General features: G+C 32.9%; 3 protein-coding genes across 5 annotated transcripts; 2 read left to right on the top strand and 1 right to left on the bottom strand.

The window, feature by feature from the left end:
• Positions 1-4,383: 4,383 nt before the first annotated feature.
• On the top strand, positions 4,384-10,191 carry LOC120075860 (serine hydroxymethyltransferase 2, mitochondrial). The gene is made up of 16 exons (XM_039029569.2): positions 4,384-4,610; positions 4,744-4,794; positions 4,985-5,071; positions 5,221-5,342; positions 5,634-5,710; positions 6,289-6,413; positions 6,544-6,636; positions 6,739-6,831; positions 6,931-7,128; positions 7,285-7,389; positions 7,654-7,719; positions 7,873-7,950; positions 8,229-8,340; positions 8,425-8,535; positions 8,698-8,891; positions 9,920-10,191. The coding sequence occupies exons 1-15, from the start codon at positions 4,527-4,529 to the stop codon at positions 8,844-8,846; spliced, it is 1,551 nt and encodes a 516-aa protein (XP_038885497.1). The 5' UTR covers positions 4,384-4,526; the 3' UTR covers positions 8,847-8,891; positions 9,920-10,191.
• Positions 10,192-11,266: 1,075 nt separating this feature from the next.
• Positions 11,267-15,000, top strand: LOC120075859 (putative pentatricopeptide repeat-containing protein At5g52630). The gene is made up of 2 exons (XM_039029568.2): positions 11,267-11,507; positions 11,754-15,000. Exons 1-2 carry the CDS (start codon positions 11,412-11,414, stop codon positions 13,941-13,943), a joined length of 2,286 nt encoding a protein of 761 aa, XP_038885496.1. The 5' UTR covers positions 11,267-11,411; the 3' UTR covers positions 13,944-15,000.
• LOC120075861 (CBL-interacting serine/threonine-protein kinase 8) lies at positions 14,017-20,417 on the bottom strand. 3 transcript variants are annotated; one of them, XR_005481444.2, is made up of 15 exons: positions 19,796-20,217; positions 18,812-18,874; positions 18,620-18,691; positions 18,392-18,499; positions 18,209-18,283; positions 18,033-18,086; positions 17,796-17,921; positions 17,322-17,411; positions 16,358-16,480; positions 15,704-15,823; positions 15,316-15,432; positions 14,776-14,832; positions 14,615-14,689; positions 14,294-14,461; positions 14,017-14,134 (listed from the first exon to the last, which is right to left on the bottom strand). XR_005481444.2 is itself a non-coding variant. In XM_090312635.1 (15 exons), the coding sequence occupies exons 2-15, from the start codon at positions 19,952-19,954 to the stop codon at positions 14,360-14,362; spliced, it is 1,341 nt and encodes a 446-aa protein (XP_090168761.1). In that variant the 5' UTR covers positions 19,955-20,188; positions 20,353-20,417; the 3' UTR covers positions 14,142-14,359. The 3 variants fall into 3 exon arrangements, 2 of the variants coding, with proteins under 2 accessions (XP_090168761.1, XP_038885498.1); XM_090312635.1 differs by lacking the exon at positions 14,017-14,134 and adding an exon at positions 20,353-20,417 and having other exon boundaries at positions 14,142-14,461; positions 19,796-20,188; XM_039029570.2 differs by lacking the exon at positions 14,017-14,134 and having other exon boundaries at positions 14,142-14,461; positions 19,796-20,341.
• Between the last annotated feature and the right edge of the window lie 1,926 nt (positions 20,418-22,343).

Raw genomic sequence — 22,343 nt, 5'->3', positions numbered from 1 at the left:
CAAATTTCAATTAAATTGATTTTTTAACCAAAAAAATTAATTTGAAATCAATTTTCAAAATTTGAAAAAAATTTACAAAATTAATTTGCAAAAAGCGTACCGGCTGTTTGAGTCGCGAAAGGGCCGCTCAAAATTAATTTTCAATAATTAATTGAACTATTTAATTAATTAAATCAATTTAATATCAAATATTAAATCAATTAAATACCAATTCCTAATACATGAATCTCTTTTTATGTAATTAATATTTAAATAAAATTTAAATATTATCCAATTCTCGAATTTCGTTTAATTCGATAATTAAATATGTAATTATATCGTATATAATCACTAGTTCCCTTAATTCGATTTTGAATGCTTCAAATTTACTCATCATTCTATTCTAATGTTTAATCCGTTTGTGAGCTAGTTAGGAGACCTAATGGACCTACAGGTCATGGGCTCCAACGATCCAAGATTAATTGGCTAAACTCTTTAAACTGAATTAATCAACACCTGTTAACTACCAGGTCACTCCACTAAAACCTAGTAGTTGCATTCCCTTCATTATAGATATATTTATGTCTACTCGATATAACCATAATCAGTAAGTCAACCCTTCACAGGTTGTGCGTAATAACGGTTGGGTCAAAAGTTGTTTTACCCCCAAGATTACATCTTGTTTCTTAAGTCTCACTGATCCTCTAATGAATAATTGGTTTGTGATCCAATCACCAAACTGAGTCTCTCTTGGACCAATGAGAGAGTGGGGCCCCTTGTTCAAGACCCAAAGTTAGCACTTAAGGAAACAACCTCTCTACTATCCCTAAAATTAGGTAGGAGTGAATTCCATCTTACACCCTATGTCCCCAGCTATCTACCCAGGCTTACCCTTGAAATGGGAGGTTTATTGAGCCAGTGCTGTTGAGCCAACTCTCACCCATGTAAATCTAAGGATAATCCCTAATAAATAGGAGTTCATAATTAGCTTAAGATTAAGGTCAAGTTACCTACATCATCGCTTTAAAATAGTCAGTCTTGAACAGTAAACAAAATTATAAAGTAAGAGTGAGTTATTTCTTAGTCCGATCTTATACAAACTAATTGCATAGAACGCCTCCACTCGCATGTCTCCATATGAACGATTCAGGATCACATCGTTTGTACAAAGTACAAAGTGGACCGCATCCAATAGTGTTTCCAGAATAAGATACCCAGTCTTATCCGTATACTTATAGACCGTTTTGGCTATCTACTCGAACTTGATCCATTCTATATCTCCACATAAAGTCCAAGTACTCATGTAATAGTCATGGATCTTAGGCAATAAAATCTAATTAAGCATGGGAAGAGGGAAATTTGGGCCACTGACCTACTTGGTCTCAGCCTCGGTTGAGCCTTCAAATTTGACGATGGAGTGTGCTAAATGCATGCTCTTACTCATGGCTCAAGAATTAACCTAAGATGACTCCGAAATCCTAATATGGATGTCCTATATTAGAATTTTACTATAACTACATCATTATGATTTCAAAAGAGATAAGTTCATTCTAATACTTAAACTCTCTACTTGCGAAATAGGGACACTTTCTGACTTATCGAAGCTTGTGTGGCAAACATTACCCCGGTGTGCAGATTTTTCCATCTTGTAGGTCATCTTCTTCTTTAAATTACAAAGTTGTTGTCACGTGAAGTTCATATGCATTTTCCTGTCCAAATTTTGGCATCAACAATGCTCATATTGACAAGTTTTAGTTTTTTTTTCCATTTAATTCAACATCTATTTTTTACGTAATAAATATATTGTCCGCTCAACATCCATCTCCCCCTAAACTAAGCTCACTAGACCCAAAATCTATAGACCATAGAAAAAACATTTTACTCTTTCATAAATGTACAAAAAGGGGATAAATATGTTAATTCTTTTGTAAGACGAAAATGGTTAGTAATGAGAATATGTGAAAAGAGAGGAAATTGTAAAATACTTAATATTGGGTCTTAATTATTTATAGATTAAGGATAGATGGTAAGGATGTAAAGTAAATATTGAAAAGACGGTGGACCCATAGAAGATTAACGAGATTGACGATGATGTAGGAAATTAATGACATTACCAATTTTATGGAGTAAAAAATCCATATTTGATGATGGTTCCACGAATGGATTCAATTCCTATATTTTATATCAATTATTTACCAACTAGACTAATTCATCCAACCAATTATATATATATATATATTGTTGACAAAAGCATACTGTATCAACCTTCTGAGGTTCGATTCTCCCACCCACATTTTAATTACAATATCTTTCTAAAAAAAGAATTTATATATTTTAATGAACACAATAAATGATTCTCACTATTAACAGCCTTTAAAAGTGAAAAATGGCACATGAGACATTTACAATAATCTAACATGCATATCATAAGTTTTTGTCTTGAAAGAGAGTAAGTTATCATACCTAGAAAATAGGTGAGTGATAGGAGAGTTGTACCATATCATATCTTAATTATGCATTATGTACACTCATCTGGAAGGTTAGCAAATGCTTACATTCTAATACACATTGAATTTTGAACTTTTGCAAAACACCATTGAGGAATATGAATGGTTTGTGAGGCCATAGTTATCTTAAAGAGGAATTTTTCTACCACTATACTTTGAACTAAAAAAATAATTCATTGTACTATAAATAAAAAGTCACAACTCCAAATCCTGACTCTATCAAAAGAAAAATAAAAAGGAGGAATTTTGATCAAATGATTTATAATCTAGGTAAATTTTAGGGGTTTTGCCAAAAATTTTCAGACAAACATTCATGATTATAATTATTCATGATGTTTTATTTTAATAATACCTTCATAATTAATTTTCTACATTATTTCAACTATTTTTTTTCTTTTAGATGGGATTTATTTCAACTATTTAGTAACAATTTAGTTTGTTTATTATTACTATTTAAATTAATTTATACTTATGTAATTGTTTTAATAATCAAATTAAATTAGGTAAGCATCAATATTATTTTTATTATTATTTAACATAAAAATATATATGCAAAGTTAGTTTAGCTAAACTAATATAAAATATATTTTAACAATTGAAAGGTTCGTGATCCGAATTTTCCACTCTACTACAAAAAATTATTGATTTTAATTTTAATTGATTGGTTCATTAATTAATTAATATTGTAATATATTAAATAAATTTAATGTATAATTTTATCAATTTATGCTCTTACCTTTGATAAATAAATTAAAAATTCCATCAACAAAAGTTGCAAAACATGGCGTATTATGTTTAAAATATAATTTTAAATTAATTAAAAAAGTTAAAAAAAATATCACTACATTTTAATATTTAATATTTCATTATTTAATTTTAATTTTCATATAAAAAATTATTAATACAAGACATTTAACTACCGAATATCAATTATTCTATATATTTAAATTTGGACATAAACATTAATATTTATGAAATGGTACATGTGATCTAAACAATTTTTTTTTTCTTCGAGAAAATTCAAACAAGATGTTATAGGGGAAAAAAAATAGGTCTTAAATCAAATTGGAATATAATACGAGATTTCATATGAAATGTATAGTATAAGCTCTCATCGCTCATGTCATTTTTGTTATCGAACAAAGTTATCTTAATTTTCGTGCCATATTTTTTTTTTTTTTGTGCCACTTATTAAAGACAAACTGATGAAGAGGTCTTTACCAAAGTTACAAATTTATCTTATAAACTAAAAATATATAGTTCACCACATTAAATATGGACGGTCAATTTGGAAGTATTTTTCTACTCTATATATTGCTTAACAAACGAATGGACAGTATATTTATTTCTCTATATATAAGATAAATATTGCAATAAAAAAATTTAAGTGTCAAAATCAACCTAGTTTATTGAGTATAAATCTTGTATTATTAATCTCAGGATGAGATACTCAATTCTCTCACCAAATTTTATTTTTAAAAATTTTAAATTTAATTAAAAAAAGATCTAGTTTATTAATAAAAATATAGATCTAAATTTAATTCGTCTATCAAAAAGATGTATTTTAAAAATTCCAAGAAAAAATGTGAAACTAAAAAAGAAATTTTTCGTACTTTAAATAAATTTTTCATGGATAAAAAAAATATCAAACTATTAAAAAATAACAATAAAACAATAATAAACACAAGCAGCGTCTATTATTTTTTATCACTAGATACTTATAGACTTTTAAATTCCTGTCAAAGAAAATTAAATTTTTACTATTTTTGGTAAATAATTTCCTTATTCTTTATTCTTTATTTTTTTTTTACAAATTTAAATTAAAAAAAAAAAAAACAAAAAATAAAGAGAGGTGCAAAAAGGAAATAATAAAAGAACAAAATAGGAGAAAATGGAAGCCACCGAAGAAAGCGTTTGGGCCTCCGTGACCAACCTACTAACCCCACTGCGCACTGCTGACAACGGAAGAGCACCAAATCAAAAGGACGCTGAATCTTCACGCATTTCCATATCGGAGAAACCGATCACCGTAGGTAATCAATGGCCATGGCTCTCCGAAGAATCGCCTTCGGCGTTAGGAAGCCCATTCTTCCTCTCGTCAATGCCCGCTTCCTCCATCACATGGTTCTTTTTTCTGCCCTGAATTCTCACCGTCATTGTTAATTCATATCGCATTCTTCATTGCATCTCTGATTCCGGATTTTCTTGTTTTTTTCTTTTTTCTTTTCGTATTTGAATTATTTTCCTATGGCCGCAGTCTTCTCTGTCCGGTGCAGCTGCGGAGCAAAGGGAAAAGGCACGAGCTACTGTGAGCGTTTCATTTACATGAATATTTTTTATTTTTAATTTTACATTTATCTGATGCCAAAATTGCTTCTGGTACTTATAACGTGAACGAGGACAAAAGAATGTATATGGATCATGAGGTGTACGAGATCCGTTTGATGTGTCAACTTTCTTGTATCGATGTTGATGTTTGGAGGAAATTTTGATTTCAGTGGATTAAACAGCTGAACGCCCCTCTCGAGGTCATTGATCCGGAAATTGCAGATATCATTGAGCTTGAGAAAGCTCGCCAATGGAAGGTATTTGGACTTCTGAAAATTTTACGTTGATCTATTTGCTTCATTTTTGAAGCCTTGAAATATCGTTCATGTTGTTGATATCCATCTAATTGAATTGAGCTTCGAGATTAACATCAAAATCCTGTGCATTCCGTTTTTGTAATGTGAAGGGTCTTGAACTTATACCTTCTGAGAATTTCACTTCATCATCAGTGATGGAAGCAGTTGGTTCAGTTATGACCAACAAATATAGTGAAGGATATCCAGGAGCCAGATACTATGGAGGAAATGAGTATGTGAATCCATCTCAACTCCAGAGAACTATTATTGTTATTATTATCTTGCATAAATTATAGGAATTTCGAAAATCAGTATCGAAGATGAATTTCTTTCTTAATATTCCCCATGCAACGACTAGTTTTCTGATAAGGTTCATGGATTAAGTTATTGAAATCAATAGCTTGCCGCGAGGGCACTGATCTTTTCTGCACGTAATTCTTATTGTTTTTATTTCCCCGTTTTTCTCTGTTTTCTTTCTGTTTTCATACTGGATTCCTAATGTACAAATGCCAAATGGATTTAGGTACATTGACATTGCCGAATCCTTATGCCAGAAACGTGCATTAGAAGCTTTCCGTTTGGACCCAGCAAAATGGGGAGGTATGAGAACTATTGTGTTATAATCATCTGTTTTTCAGTCGAGAGGGGGTGAGGGACTGAACCTAACCTCAAGGAAGGTAATAAGGTGCCTTTATTCACTAAGCTATGCTCAATTTACTTAGTGGTTGATATTGAATTAATTTCAAGCGAAAAAATTTGTTTCAGACTCTGTCTATTTATACATGTAGTGGTTTACTGTGTCTTTTCCTGAGTTTCTTGTGAATTCAGCTGTACATTTGCAAACATATTCAGAATTTTCTGATTCAGTAAATGTATTTATTATCTTATCAACAAGCTTTCCTCAACATGGCGCCTTGCCTTTTACTGGTATATATAATGTCAAAGCATAAAAGACCTAGAGGATGACTGTTCCACATATTAATCAGAAAATTGATTTTTTTGGACCCAACTTGGGAGGAAAGCATATTGGTGATGTTTTCTATAGTGTGAACCATTGAAATCTTGTGGCTTAGGTTGGCATGTTCCTTTTATTTAACTAACTCTAAGACCATTCAGTCTGGTCTATGTGAAAGGTACCTACCATCTTTGTTTTAAATTCAGCATGCTATTTTTTGTAGTTAATGTGCAGTCTCTTTCTGGATCACCGGCTAACTTTCAGGCATATACTGCATTGTTAAAACCTCATGAGAGGATTATGGCTCTTGATTTACCACATGGTGGACACCTTTCGCATGGTTATCAGGTGTTTAATTTTCAAATTTAGTACTTGGTTTTCACATGGCTGCATTTGGTGCTTTGATAATGTGAACTTTTTATGATGATTGTTGTTTGATTTGGTATTTGCCTCTGTATATTTCTTTAAATGTTTGCAGACTGATACCAAGAAGATTTCTGCTGTTTCAATATTCTTCGAGACAATGCCATACAGGTTGGATGAGAGCACCGGTTACATTGACTATGACCAGGTTTAAAAATGCTTGTGTTTGAACTGTACAATGATATCCTATTGATTTTTCTTGAAACTGCAATTCCAAATAAACAAACTTATATGGAGGAAATTCTAACAGTTGGAGAGAAGTGCATCATTGTTTCGGCCAAAACTGATTGTTGCTGGTGCAAGTGCCTATGCCCGTCTCTATGACTATGCACGAATTCGCAAGGTTTCTTCCTTTGCTTGGCTATAGATTATGGAATAGCTCCCTTCAGGGTTCACTTCTAACATTGTGTAACATTCAATTTGGTTATGATTATTCTGACAGGTTTGTGACAAACAGAAGGCAGTCATGTTGGCTGACATGGCACACATTAGTGGTTTAGTTGCAGCAGGCGTTATTCCATCTCCTTTCGAATATGCTGATATTGTGACAACAACCACACATAAATCCTTACGTGGACCACGGGGGGCAATGATTTTCTTCCGGAAGGGTGTTAAAGAGATCAACAAAAAAGGACAGGAAGTAAGTGAGATCTTTTTTTTGACAAGAGTAAGTGAGATCTTAAAATTGTAAGAAACACTTGTAACTTGTGAGGAAAGGCTCCCTCGACACCTAAAAGTAAATATAAGTTTCAAGGGGCAAGTTCTTAGTTGTCTAATATTTTGTTACAATCTACAGGTGCTCTATGACTATGAAGACAAAATTAATCAGGCCGTCTTTCCTGGTCTTCAAGGTGGCCCACACAACCATACCATAGCTGGTTTGGCAGTTGCATTAAAGCAGGTTGTTTATTTAGGCTCCGTTTGATAACCATTTGACCTTTTATTTTTTGAAAACTAAGTTTATAAACATTATTTCTATCTATGAGTTTTTTTTTTTTTTTTTTGTTATGTTATCTTTGTTTTTGTCATATACAGTCTCTCTCAGTAACGAAAACAAGTTTGGATCATTGTGATGAAATTTAAATTCAGATTACTAGATTTAGCTATTTGGAGGTTCGCCTGGTTTTCATACATATTATTTTTCTTCTTTACTGTAATGCAATAGGCCACAACTCCGGAATACAAGGCCTATCAAGAGCAGGTTCTCAGTAATTGTTCAAAATTTGCTCAGGTATGCAGAGGAAAATTTCTGACTTCTTTGGCAAACACCAATATAATACTCTTTAGTTGCATGTTTTTCTCACTGTTTGGTATAATTAATTCCTTAACTTTCTTCCTTGCATAATCAGTGTAGTTTATAGTGTCAAATCAACTGTTTATGCAGAGTTTGATTGAGAAGGGCTATGAACTTGTATCTGGTGGAACGGACAACCATTTGGTCCTTGTGAATTTGAAAAATAAGGTAAAAGGTGACATCCCATCCACCATTACTATTAGACTTCTCATCCAGGTGTTTGTGTTTCTCCTTTCTTCAGGTGTTTATGTTTATGTAGTGCTGGGTGCTAAGGTTACAAATATAAAGACAGTTTAAATAACATTAAAAATCATCCCGAGTTATTTTCAGTTATTTTCAAACTTACGAATGACTTACAGCATTGGAGCGAAATCTTTTTCTTATTATTCTATTCGTTTTTCACTTTTTTTTTTTTTTTTTTTTTTTTATGTCGGGGTATTTGGCAGGGTATTGATGGCTCAAGAGTGGAGAAGGTTTTGGAATCAGTTCATATTGCGGCAAATAAGAACACAGTTCCAGGAGACGTGTCTGCCATGGTTCCTGGTGGCATCCGTATGGGTATGACCTTCTACCATTCTGTCTTTGGGTCTCCAATTACTGGTCCAGTATCTAAATTTGTTTCTGGACTTACATTGTATATAGGGACCCCTGCTCTGACTTCGAGAGGTTTCCTCGAAGCAGATTTTGTGAAAGTTGCTGAATTCTTTGATGAAACTGTGAAGTTAGCCTTGCAGATTAAGGCTGGCAGTGAAGGTTCTCCAAAACATAAAATTTATCTGCACTAAAATATACTGATCTCTCTCTCTCTCTCTCTCTCTCTCTCTCTCTCTCCCTCTCTCTCCTTCCTTTACTGGATTACTGTCTTTAAGAATCCTTTGATATACTCGTCTCTGATTTAAAGTATTGTAAACACAGGTACTAAGTTGAAGGATTTCGTAGCAACCATGCAATCAAATAAAGATATCCAATCTGAAATTTCAAACCTCCGACAACAGGTCGAGGAGTATGCCAAGCAATTTCCGACAATAGGTTTCGAGAAAGAGACAATGAGATACAGAGACTGAAGAACGGATTCTAAAGTTGCTGGAATAGTTTGGCAGCTGAATCGGGTTAGAACCTCTCTTTAACATCCATTACTTGTTGAATGAATACCGTAAATAATGTGCACATAGGCATAGCCACACACATGCATATGGTGTATATATTATATATGCTTTCACTTTTACAAATGATAGTAACGGTATATTAGGTGTGAGTTTGATGATTTTTAGGAGGTGAAAAGTTCATTTAGTATGTGAAAAATAATTTCGAAAAGTTTCATCATGTTTAGTCAGGTAATGAAATAATTTGGAGAGGTCTAAAAAGACAGTAAAAGTGGTTTTTGAAAAGTACTTAGGATAGGTTTGAGATTCAATTTTGAAATGGTTAAAATGACTATAAAATACGTCTTTAATCATTCAAAATCAATTTATGTTTTATTTTACATCTGTTAACATGACTTTGATACAATTAAGTTGATTTTGAATAATTGAAAACATGCTTTTAGAATGATTTTAAAAATAACGAAAATGATTTTAACTATTTCAAAATTACACTCTAACATGTCTAAAAGAAGGGATATTAAAAAACTTTATGTTCTAAGAAAAAGTGCTCTCACTAAAAGAAAACTGTTTTCTTTTTCTTCTCAAAATTTATGTCAAATTCACCCTAAATCTTTTATATACAATCTCAGTGTGAAGTTTAAGGATTCCATTCCAACGTCAATTTAGCAATATTAATTTGATAAAATCTGGATATATTGAAATGTAAACAATAACAAAATTATAAGATAAACCAAGTTTGCAAGGTACTTAGATCCTCCCAATCTCTTGAGATAGCTCTCAAGCTCTAGTCTACCCACCAATATATTCTCCCTTTCCTCTTCCCTACTTATTGTATATTATAACTAAAACTTACCTAACAAACTACTTAACTAATTATTAATAATATTTAGAAAGGAAAAATTTTCAAGCATCCTTTATTGTTTGTTGTCATGAAAGAATTAATTAAGAATTGTGTGTGGGGAGTATATACCATGGTTATAGGACTAGAATTTTTTCCTAATTATTATTCAGCATGCATAATTTTGCTTCTGCAGACAAACTTTTTGTCAAAGTTGCTGAGTCAGACCCTCTACCAAATGTCCTTTGAAAATAATGGCAACCATCCGCAGAAATTTAAGCGTTTCTTCTAAATAAATGCCCATTGTGAGCAGATTTTTTGGACTTTTAATTATAAATCTCGACATTATATTCTCATGTTCTTTGCTAAATTTGATTTATAGGTTATTAACTTTGAATCATAATGTCATATCTTAATGTAAACATAATGTTTCCACTTCACTAGTACGAAATAATACCTCTTTCTCAATCCATTTTTGCTTTAATTAGGAGTGATGCTTTCTTCATTGAAACGATTGTAACTAAATATTTGAATTTCAATTTATGCTTATTCTATTTTATTCTCTTAATTTCGAATGTTGTGTTTTAATCACTCTAACATCTAATTAACAACTTTGCACTTAATCTTGTTAATTAGGTGAACGATGAATCTGCTTAGGATAGGTTCTTATATAATTTATCTGTAAAATCAATGAAGGCAGGGAATAATTCTTTCAATATAATTTATCTGTAAAATCAATGAAGGCAGGGAATAATTCTTTCATATAAAGTTGAAAGACTAAAACATAATATTTGAATTGAACAAAATTAAATAATATTTTATAATTTAGAGATCAAATTGATATTGTTAAATCACCCATTGACCCAAAAGCTAAGATGACGGGTAAATGTAAATTTAATATTATATCATCTAATACTCATCCTCACATATGTAAATCTAAATTACCTAAAGAACCCACATGAATATTTCTTCAGAAAAGGGGGAAAAAACCACTTTTAGTATGAACCAGTGTACTAAGTTAAAACTCTTGTAGTACTCAAAAAAAAAATTAAAAAAAAAAAAATCAAACTCTTATATGAGTAATCGATGAATTAACATGGTATTAGTACAATTAATCTAAGAGGTTTTGTATTCAAATTCATAATATTATTTTCTTCCTAATTAATATTGGTTTCTACTTGTTAGAACTTCTACATATTCCAAACCCATAATGACAATCAGTATGAAATAAAATGATAAACTTTCCACATTTTAATTTTAATAAAAAAAAAAAAATAGCGAATGTAAAATCAATAGTTATATCCTGGGAAAAAATAAAAACCCACTAGAAGGTTCCCAAATTTGTGTGACATCGAGTAACCACGGATACAAATTTAAAATGATCCGATGTTTAAAAAAATTAAATGATTTTATAATTTGTCACATACACTAAAGCCTAAAAGGTTACAAAAACAAAGTAATTCATTGGAGCGACTTCATCGAATAATTTCTCGTGACGTGGAATTAAGGTAAAATATGGTTCCAACTTACCGTAAAGAAAAGTAAGAAAGACGTCGTTCCCACCACAATTGTTGTGTGAGGGATAGGATTAGATTTGATGGAGGAAGGGATAAAATCCCAATCTCTTCCCCTCTCAAAATCCCACCATTATTAAGTAATCTCTAAATTCCTTTTCCCTTCTTCCTTCCATGGCTTCCTTCCCTTCTGTTACTCTCACTGCTTCTCTCAAGCTCGAACCTGACTCAAGAAAGCGACATTACACCAGCTTTCCCCTCAACGATAAGGTACACTCTTTTTTTTGCCTTGTAATCTTCAGTGATTCCAAAATTCTCTGTGCGATGAACCTCAAAATCATCCTCTTCTCCTCTTAGAACCCTGGAATTAAACTTACGAACTTCTTCTTCTTTTGGTTTGAGAGCTAGATCAGTTCACTCGAACTGTGAAACACTGAGCTTAATTTGTTCGTACAGTGTGAATTCATCCCGCTTCCGTTTTCTTGATCTTTGTTGATTTTCTATGATATCCTGCAGAGTTTGCCGTATCAGAAAAATCATTCACTAATCCAATTGAATGTTGATGCGGAGTCGAAGTTTGTAGATCTTCGGGAAGCTCTGTCGCTGTTAAAAGATGGTACGAGAATTGAAACTTCTTACTATATTCCATTATTGCAAGAATGTATAGATGGGAATTTAGCTGCAGAAGCGGAAATTATCCATGGGCATGTCGTAAAAACTGGAACTCATGAAGACTTATTTGTAATGACTTTTCTTGTTAACGTTTATGCGAAATGCGGAGTCATGGAAATTGCTCGCAAAGTGTTTGATAATTTGCCTAGAAGAAATGTCATTGCATGGACAACTCTAGTGACTGGTTATGTTCAGAATTCACAGCCTTTGGTTGCTTTTCAAGTGTTCATAGAAATGTTGGAAGCTGGAGCTTATCCTACAAACTATACGCTCGGAATCGTGTTGAATGCTTGTTGTTCCTTGCATTCTATCGAATTCGGGAAGCAGGTTCATGCATATATCATCAAATATCATATAGATTTCGACACTAGTATTGGCAACTCTCTTTCCAACTTTTACTCTAAGTCTGGGAGCTTGGAATTTGCAATTAGAGCCTTCAAGAAAATTAAGAAAAAGAATGTGATTTCATGGACTTCAGTTGTATCTTCCTGTTGTGATAATGGTCAAGCAGCTCGGAGTTTAAGTTTTTTCTTCGAGATGCTCTCGGATGATGTGGAACCAAACGAGTACACTTTAACAAGTGTCTTGAGCGCTTGTTGTGTAATGTTGACATTGGGTTTAGGAGCACAGATTCATTCACTGAGCATTAAGCTTGGTTATGGTTCAAGCATACCTATAAAAAATTCTGTAATGTACTTATACCTGAAATGTGGATGGCTTATTGAGGCTCAAAAATTGTTTGAGAGTATGGAGACTCTCAATTTGATTACATGGAATGCAATGATTGCAGGCCATGCGAAAATGATGGATCTTGCTGCAGATGATCTTGCAGCTCACAAGAGTGGATTTACAGCGCTTACTATGTTCCAGAAATTATATCGCTCGGGCATGAAACCGGATCTATTCACATTCTCGAGCGTTTTAAGTGTTTGTAGTAATCTAGTAGCCTTGGAACAAGGGGAGCAGATTCATGCTCAGATAATCAAAAGTGGTGTATTGGCAGATGTTGTGGTGGGAACTGCATTGGTGAGTATGTATAACAAATGTGGAAGTACTGATCGGGCGAGTAAAGCTTTCTTGGAGATGCCTTCAAGAACTTTGATATCATGGACTTCGATGATTACGGGATTTGCACGACACAGTCTGTCTCAACAAGCACTTCAGCTCTTTGAAGACATGAGATTGGCAGGAATTAGACCGAACCAGGTCACCTTTGTAGGTGTTCTATCAGCTTGTAGCCATGCTGGTTTGGTTGATGAAGCACTTTATTACTTTGAAGTAATGCAGAAGCAATACAACATCAAGCCTGTAATGGACCATTTTGCATGCCTGATTGACATGTATCTGAGGTTGGGTCGGGTTGAAGAAGCTTTTGATGTGGTCAAGAAGATGAATTTTGAGCCTAATGAAATTATATGGTCCATGTTAATTGCTGGATGTCGTAGTCATGGGAACTCCGAATTGGGGTTTTACGCTGCTGAGCAGTTACTTAAACTCAAACCGAAAGACACCAAGACCTATGTCTCCCTGCTAAACATGTATCTCTCTGCTGGGAGATGGAAGGATGTTTCCAAAGTAAGGAAATTAATGAAAGAAGAGAAGGTTGGGAAGTTGAAAGATTGGAGCTGGATTAGCATCAAAGAAAAAGTATATTCATTCAAACCCAATGACAAATCACATTGTCAAAGTGCGGAGATGTACAATCTGTTGGAAACTATACTCAATGAGGTAAAAACTCTCGGTTATGAGCCTGTTGAACATATGGAGGTAATCGAAGAGGAGGAAGATGAGGAAAAGGTATTCTCCTCTACCATTCATCATAGTGAAAAATTAGCCGTTACTTTTGGTTTGTTAAACCTGCCAACTGCCACCACGATTCGGGTTGTAAAGAGCATCACCATGTGTAGAGATTGCCACAATTTTATCAGATTCATTTCTTTATTAAAAGGAAGGGAAATCATCATCCGAGATAGTAAGCAGCTTCATAAGTTTTTGAACGGATACTGTTCTTGTGGAGGTTTCGGAGATCTTTAATGTAGTTGGTGAGATGCTAAATTTTTTACAAAACCTAGTAAAATTCAATTGTCAAAATATCATATGAAGTTAATTTCAGTAAGATCAGAAGAATAACCCGCTGATATTGAGCTTCAGAGGAATACCACGACAATTTAATGTCAACGCCATTGTTTCTTCTCTATTTAGCGGAAGAATGGCGAGGCATCAGTCTGCAAATTTGCAAAGAGATTTTAATAAAAACTTGATGATAGTATATACAAATATTCTTTATACAAATATCCTAGGAATTCTTATCTTCTCACTATTGGCCAAAAGTGGAGACAAGGTATAATTAATTAAAGAACTGTAAACATATGTCAACATCATACTGCTTTGGTCTTCTTCCTCTGGTTAGATGATGCTGTGAAATTTCTCAGGCTTTGATGCATACAAAATCAACGTTTTTTACTCTTGTTCTTGGTGATCCTTGATTTGCTGGTGTCAATTGAAGGTTTCCAGATGATATCTTCAAGTTTGCTATAAAAGCTCTTGTAGAACTGCGACACATAATGGCATTGTTTCAATATTTATGAAGTATAATGGGATAATTGTGGATGGGAATGAGGAGAAATGTTGTATACTCTTTAAGCGGCAGATATCGATCAATATTCGATGACAAAAGACAACATGGAAATTCTACCCTGACCTACCTTGAGGTACTCGCTGGTTTCCCCTGCTGCTTTCTGGATGTCCACCATAAAGAACGAGGGAGCAACTTCAAAAATCTACGAGAAAAATGATTCGGATCAAAGTCCTTGAACAGAATACAGAGATGGTAGAACTTTTCGTGCAGAAAAATGGTGAAACTTACTTCCATAATGACTGAGAAATACGAAGTTTTGCTTGCCGATGGGCCTTCTACTCTCATCTGACATTCACCAGAAATTTGATTAAGAGTAGGCTAAATTATAAGTTTAGCTCTGAACTTTAAGAATGTCTAATAAGTCCTCAAAATTTCAATTTTGTGTAAGTCTAATACATCATTCAACTTTAAAATGTATCTTATAGGTTTTTAAACTTTCACTTTTGTGTTTAATATGTCCTTGACCTATTCAATATTTTTTAAAATTACGAATCTGATTGAAAGTAAAGGTCTTTAGAGTTCTATTAGACATAAAATTCAAATTTATATTTCACAGATCAACTAATTTTTAAAATCTTTGAACATGTCAGGAGCTTAATAGACTTAGAATTGCAAAGTTAGAGACAAACATAAGATTTATGGAGTACAGGAGGGGCCTGGCTAATTCCATGTCTAATCCCTTGTATAAGGATTAGATAGATAGCCAAATGTGGAGGGGCATGAAGTTGAATCGCAAGAATTAAGATGAGAATTAACCAAATGTTCTACCTTGTAATTGCGAATGTGTGTCTTGTAACCCATTGATTGAGCTACAACTTCCATTGTTGACAATAAAACCTTTGCAGGCTTTTGGCAGACAAAGCGTGTGGCATACTTCATAGAATCCTATCATGATCAGAAGAAATTCAAACATCAATTCTCCAGGCATACTAAGATATCTTAAACAAATATATTTTGAAATGATCAGGGCTAATATTGTCAGTCCGAGAAAATGACCATATACGCTTAATGTTGAGTTGGAACACAATTATACGCCAAAGTAAAAAATTTGCAGTAGCTTCAAGTGAGGTTTTTTATTTTTCGAGGCAAATTGGCTCTATTTTTGCTACATGTTTTAGATTAAAATAGGGAAAGTTAATAAAACACACAACCATACCTGGCCGCGGTCAAACATCGTTCCCAGGTTTAAGCCTTGAGATAGAATTATTAAATCAAATGCATTAAGGGCCAGAGGGCTCATATCCTCGTTACCACGTTGTTCTTCGGTCCTTTGTTCCTATGGACAAATTTGAGTTAAAAAAAAGTAGCTAATAATAACAACAATTTTATAAATGGATCTCAAATCACACTTCGACGTCACCACCTTCAACCACACTTATAACTTTTAGTATCTACATAAAAATTGCCTCTAAAGACTAAAATTTATGAAGTTTAACCACCTTAGCGTAGGCAAAAAATATTGACCAAAAGAAAAGGAAAAAGATCATTGAAAGACACAAGCAGAAAACAATGTGAGCTAGCACATAAAAATGTGAGCTTTTATGTCTCAATAGTGGGGAAACTATGCTGGTAGAGACCAGGCTGGCTGGAAACATTTAACCTAGAATAGTAAATTCACCATTTCTATTAGGGATTTGTTTGAAAGTAATTAATGGATAGGAACAAAAGTTATAGTTAGGTGAAAGGTTGGCAACGAAGGAGAGCAAAATAAGAATAGAATCCGTAACTAATCTTCAAATTTACTGATACCCAGATTTCAATAAACCCAAGTTCACATATATGCCAATATAGTACTCAAATCCTTACCAACCTCAGGATCATCAAAGACAGCATTTACATCATCCAGATTTACATCTTCATCTTCGAACAGTTTGACAGAAACATAATTTTTCTTGAACCACTCATCCTCTCTGATCTGTTCAATTGTAATACGCTACAAAGAAGAAAAGAAAGCAACTTATCAGTAAGGATTAAAGTATCCGTCAATATATCCATAAATGAGAGGGTTCCACATTGATCCTAGGAATTAATCAATATCTCCTATATCTTTTATAAAATACTCATAAAACATAAAAAGATATCATCTATTAGTCTTAAAATAAATATAAATACTAATGACAAGCTCTATAATTTAGTATTAATTTATATAAGTTTTATAAACTTTTTATTTACAGAAATATCTGTTGATATCAATATTTTACCAATATAATCCGTAATTAAAAATTTGATATCAATATCAACATCGATATTTTAATCTTTGCATCTGAAAGTACTAATACCGAAGAATAAAGAGACTGATAGCAACAATTACTCTGTGGTATGTATAAAGTTGAGAATAATGAAAAAATTTGGTGCCTACTGTAATAAGCCTGCGATCAGTTCATAAGATATTAAAGAAAATAGGGTATCATGAGTTACTACTACATTGGCTTCCTTGAGTAATAATGTGTATGAAACTTAAAGGACATTATAACTTAGCAGTGCTAAAATTTGCAAGCCCGTTAACTGAACTAAATAATCCTAACGTCTACTACATCTATTCCTTCAACTGGAATGTAACAAAATCCATTGAGGTTTCAGGTAATTTGATCTATTGGGAAAGGAAATGCATGCTTTGACTGTAGATTGTTACTTTTATACACAGCAAATACCATGAACTGTTTCTTTTTCTTTTCTTTTCTTTTTTTTTCACCTCATACTTAGACAGTAAGTTGAAGGCATAGAGAATGTTTAACGGCTTAGAGAGCACATCATGTCAGGAAATCCATACTTACAGTTGAAGGATTGGGATCAAATATTTTGTGGATCAAGGCTTTTGCCCCCACCGGGAACCAAGATGGACATGAAAACTCAGCTCTCTCAATCTGGAAGACAAATGACAACATTAGGCAATCGTTCAAGTGCATGTTGAAATGATATTCCAGTTTAAGTTAACCTAAGAAGATTATAATCAAAAGCTTAAAAATAAAGAACCTATAAAAGGCCCTCACATCCTGATTTAAATTCAACCAAAAGAGATGTGACAAATAGATTGTTTTATAGTTTAACTGCTTTCTCTGCTTGTGCTTACACAGTGGAAAATTTTTCTTGTTTCAACCCAAAAAAAAAAAAATCACTCATCATGTTGTCGCATTGATCACATTTTGCACCCAAGAAAGAAGTTGAGTTGATGGCATTTCAGCGTTTGAATGGAAATGCAACATAAAAAGGTGAAGTAGATTTAAGATAACATGACAAAATGTTCATGCCTTACTATATAACGTGGTGAGATCAAGCTCATCAAATGGAAGATATCCTGCCATTAACACATAAAGGATTACCCCACAGGACCAAACGTCTGCCATAGCACCATCATAACCCTTGTGATTGAGCACCTAAACAAGAGATGAAGTGATTGAGAATCGAATCAAAAGGCAAGCTTAAAACTGTCACTATCAATTTATAAAATTTTTGGTTTAACAGGCTTTTAGATACCAAATAAATACCTCTGGTGCTACATAGTTTGGAGTCCCACATGTTGTGCGGAGTAGGCTAACTCCCTGTCAGCAAATACAATAAGCTATTTGTTGTTGTCTCTTAAAATTGCACAAGAAGTCTATGTCTACTTGTTCGGGCAAGTGTAGATCTACAAGTAAATAAAAATCATTAAAATATGTCTTACTTGTTCAGGCAATGCACTCAGACCAAAGTCTGAGATCCTTAAATTACCTAGGGAGTCGAGTAGGAGATTCTCAGGCTGCTCAGAGAAAGAAAGATAAAAAATGATCAGATTCTTTTTTTTTCTTTTCCAAATCTCCGTTAGAATATTTTCCCCATGATCTCAGCGAATAAAAGTAGTCATTACCTTCAAATCTCTGTGGTATACTCCCTTGCTATGGCAATAATCTACGCCATCAATTAGCTGTTGGAAGTACTTCCTAGATTCAGCTTCACTAAGCCGGCCATGATGAACCTGCAGGGTATGGATTACATTATAAACTATAGGGATACAAAATAGTCAATAGTCTCAAATTTTGAAATGGTTCATCTTTCTTAAAGAATGCTCTTTTTTTTTTTTTTTTTAATTACTCACTATTTTGTCAAACAATTCACCACCAGTAATGTACTCCAAGATTATATAAATCTTAGTACGGCTTGCAAGAACCTAGAAACCAAAATAGATACCGTATCCAGTGTTAAACAAGAAAAAGGATGTACAAGCCAAAGCTCTTGAAAAAGGCTAAAATCATAAATGATAATAAATACTTTAGAAATTAAGCCATGCCTCATGAAGACGAACAACATAAGGGTGCCTCACAAGCTTCATGATAGAAATCTCCTTCTTTATCTGCAGAATATCAGTAACAGTTGTTGGACGAAATGCTCAACACTTTACAGGATCAAATATTGAAAAAGCTTCAGATTGCATTCCAATTAGATTACAAGAACTAAAAAAATTAATCAGTAAAAGACTGAGGATCGAGCATGCAAAAGTGAAGTATGAAGAACAATGGTAGGATGAGACCAATTTAAACGCAAACATTTAGAAGCTTATGATGTAAACATGTTTAGCTCAATCAAGTATCCATCAAACGATCTGCCATTTACTTTATTTTACAAAGATAGAATCCGTGTATGAATTTGCTCTTACAACTGCTTCTTCACCTACCAATTATTTGCAATATTCAAGAGAAAAAGTACAGAAGCTACAGTTTGTATCAAAAAAGTAAGATTCCTCATCCGATAATATTTGCAGCTTTAATCAAACAGTATAAAGAGGATATATATCATTTCCCTTCATTCGAAGTTCAAGACATCAAAAGTTACTTTTCCTCTTCTTCAACATAGTGAATGAAAGCGAGTAGGTGAGAAATAAACAAGGTTTTCATTCTTCAATTGACTGTCGTTAGAGAAGCCCAAGGATGATTACAAATGAAGCTCGCCAGAATCTTTTGGCTCAATCGAAACCATATACATTCACTATGATACAATATACCATCTAATTCAACAATCGACATCATTGAAGCATGTAATCACAGCCAACACAGTTTTGATGGCTAGAAACATTTCTGCTTTACGCAAAGTTAATTTCATTATCTTGGCTTCAATTGAAAGCTGCAGTTACGAAAACATTTTGTGGTGCAACAAAGATGTGGTCATATAAAGCAAATTACAGAGATGAAATCTCTCTATTTCACTCTAATTTTCTCTGATTAAGAATGAATATACTTCCATTTCTTAGAACAAAGATTCAAGTGAAGACACAGACCTGGTCGACCATCTTGTGCTTGATTATGGTGCTCCGATCGAGGATTTTCATAGCAACACTCTCGCCAGTCTCAGTGTTCTGAGCGAACTTTACCTTTGCAAAAGTACCTTCCCCAATCGTCCTCCCGACCTCGTATTTGCCGACTTTCCTAACCACCATCTCCGCCGTCAATCTCCTCCACTTCCGGCAGGAAAAATCCTAATCTCCAGAGCTCGATCTCAGCATTTGCACTTCGTCTTCGGCAGAAGCTTTTAGGCTTGCTAACATGGAAAATACATAGAGCGAAAATTTCGAAGTTGGTGATTTGATTTCTCCTTTAACTCTGTTTGTGAAAGGAATTTGGTTCTTCTTCTTTATTGAGCTTCTTCTAAAGCAGTGTTTGAAGATGTGAAACTGTAACAAAATAGGGATGACTTTTTAACATCAATTTAGGAGAAATTTAATTTAAATTAATGACAGAAAAAAAATAAATAAAAGATAATTATTCGAATGAAATTTCATTTTTCTTTTTTGCTGGATTCCCGGAATTTACGAGAGGAAAGGAATAATTTTCTTACCCATTGGATTCTTTCTTTAAAAAAACAATAACAAAACAAAACAAAAATTAGATTTTGATCTTGGATTCTTGAACTCGAAGCGTTCTGAACATTAAATTATAAAAAATGTCTTTAAACTCAAAAATGTCTTTTAAATTTTCACAAATTTTAAAAATATCTTTAAACTTTTAAACATAATTCAAAAATACTTTTACAGAATTTTGGAGGGAAACCATTAAAATTTTGTTAAAAAAATATTCTTAACCTTTCAAAGTTTCAAAAAAGTTCAAAAATACCTTTGTTAATATATAAACAAAAATCGTGAATGCCTCATTCAAAAATACCTATAAATTTTCAAAAAATTATATTAATACCATTATCTTTTTTAAAAAAAAAAAACCATTTATCAACACCATATTACCTCCCCTTTTCATTTCCTCTGGATCAATCTAAGATTTAAAACTTCTCAGTTTTATCTATTTTTTCTCCTTTCTTACTCTCTTTCTTGTTAACTTTTTTACCTTTGTCTATCTCATTGAGAAAAATTACCCCTTCAATTAAGGTATATAGATTATAACAAAAAGGAAAAGAATAATGAAAGCACCAAAGGGACCTTAGTCTTATGTATTTTAACAAAGTTGTATATTATTAGTTGAGTGTGTGCTAATAGCCAAATATATTCTTTTTGTATTTAGCTATTTATCGTTTTGGTAAGTTTTAAGAGAATATTTTGAATTTGGAATCTTGTGAGACTTTGTGCTACTCGAGAGAGATTTGGTCATAGTTGGACTATGACTTATTGTTCATTAGAGAGATCAGTAGTACTTAAGAAGTTAAATATAACTAGAGGGGCAAAATGGTAAGTTTGGCCCAATTATACTTACAAGCAATTTGTGAAGGGTTATCACACTGTTGACTGGTTATATCCAATGAACACAAAAATATATCTATAGTGCGAAGTGTGCACCTGTCGGTCTTTAGTGGAGTGGTCGTTAGTTAATGGATGTTGGGTAACTTAATTAAAGAGTTTAATTAATTATCCAAGTACCGTTGGAGCTTAAATCTACAGGTTCATGAGGTTTTCTCTGTAGCTCAATAGGGATTATTGAGAATTAATTTTGGATTAGTTTTAATTGTTCAAGTTAATGGAGGGAATTAATCATATATGATATAATTAATTAATTTAATTATATGCGATATAATTGATATAATATATTTGATACATTATACTATAAAGTTTATTTGAGAGGAATTAAATATTTGAATGTAATTCAAATACTAATTATATTGATGAGATTCACATAATTTAGTGTAATTTATACTAAAAGCCATGATTAATTGAGAGAAATACAAACTATAGGTTATATTATATTTGATACAATATAAAAATTATAGGTTATATGTTATATTTAATATAACATATATAGTTATATATACATATGAAAAGTTAGTAAATATTTATATATATTTATATATTAAATTTAATTTAATTTTGAAATAAATTAATTGAGTTACATAACTCCCTCCTTATTTTCTATTTTTTCTATCGTGTGGTGTAGAGAGGTTACGTGACGTTGGTTTTTCTCTTGCATTGCAGAGTTTTTCTCTCTGGCTTTCTCTGAGAAAAAGAACTCCCAAGAACACAAAAAGAAAATTTTGTTTTTTCTTGCTCCCTCTCTAAAAAAAACTTCTCCTTCCTCTTCCCAATAGTGCAAAGCCCACCACTCCTACATATTCTCATTCCTTAAGGAGAATACAGGAGGTTCTCTTATGGTGGGGACCATTTGGGTTGTCGTATTTTGGAGATCGAAATCTAGAACGAAGGGTTCTGATCCAGATTGAGGGAATTGGTGAAGACCGTTTGGCTTCAAGGATAAGTCGTTCTTCTTCTCCAATTTTCTTCTTAAAATGCATGTTGTAGAATTTTATTATAATGCATAATATTTTCTTGTTCTGTAAACTTCCATTTTATAAAAATTAAAATTGGGCCCGATCCTTTTCGCTGGGAGCCT

This window comes from Benincasa hispida, chromosome 4 (genome assembly GCF_027475165.1).
Source record: "Benincasa hispida cultivar pf3 chromosome 4, pf3_genome.v1.1, whole genome shotgun sequence".
Taxonomy (NCBI): domain Eukaryota; kingdom Viridiplantae; phylum Streptophyta; class Magnoliopsida; order Cucurbitales; family Cucurbitaceae; genus Benincasa; species Benincasa hispida.
This window is presented reverse-complemented; position numbering and strand designations above follow the sequence as displayed.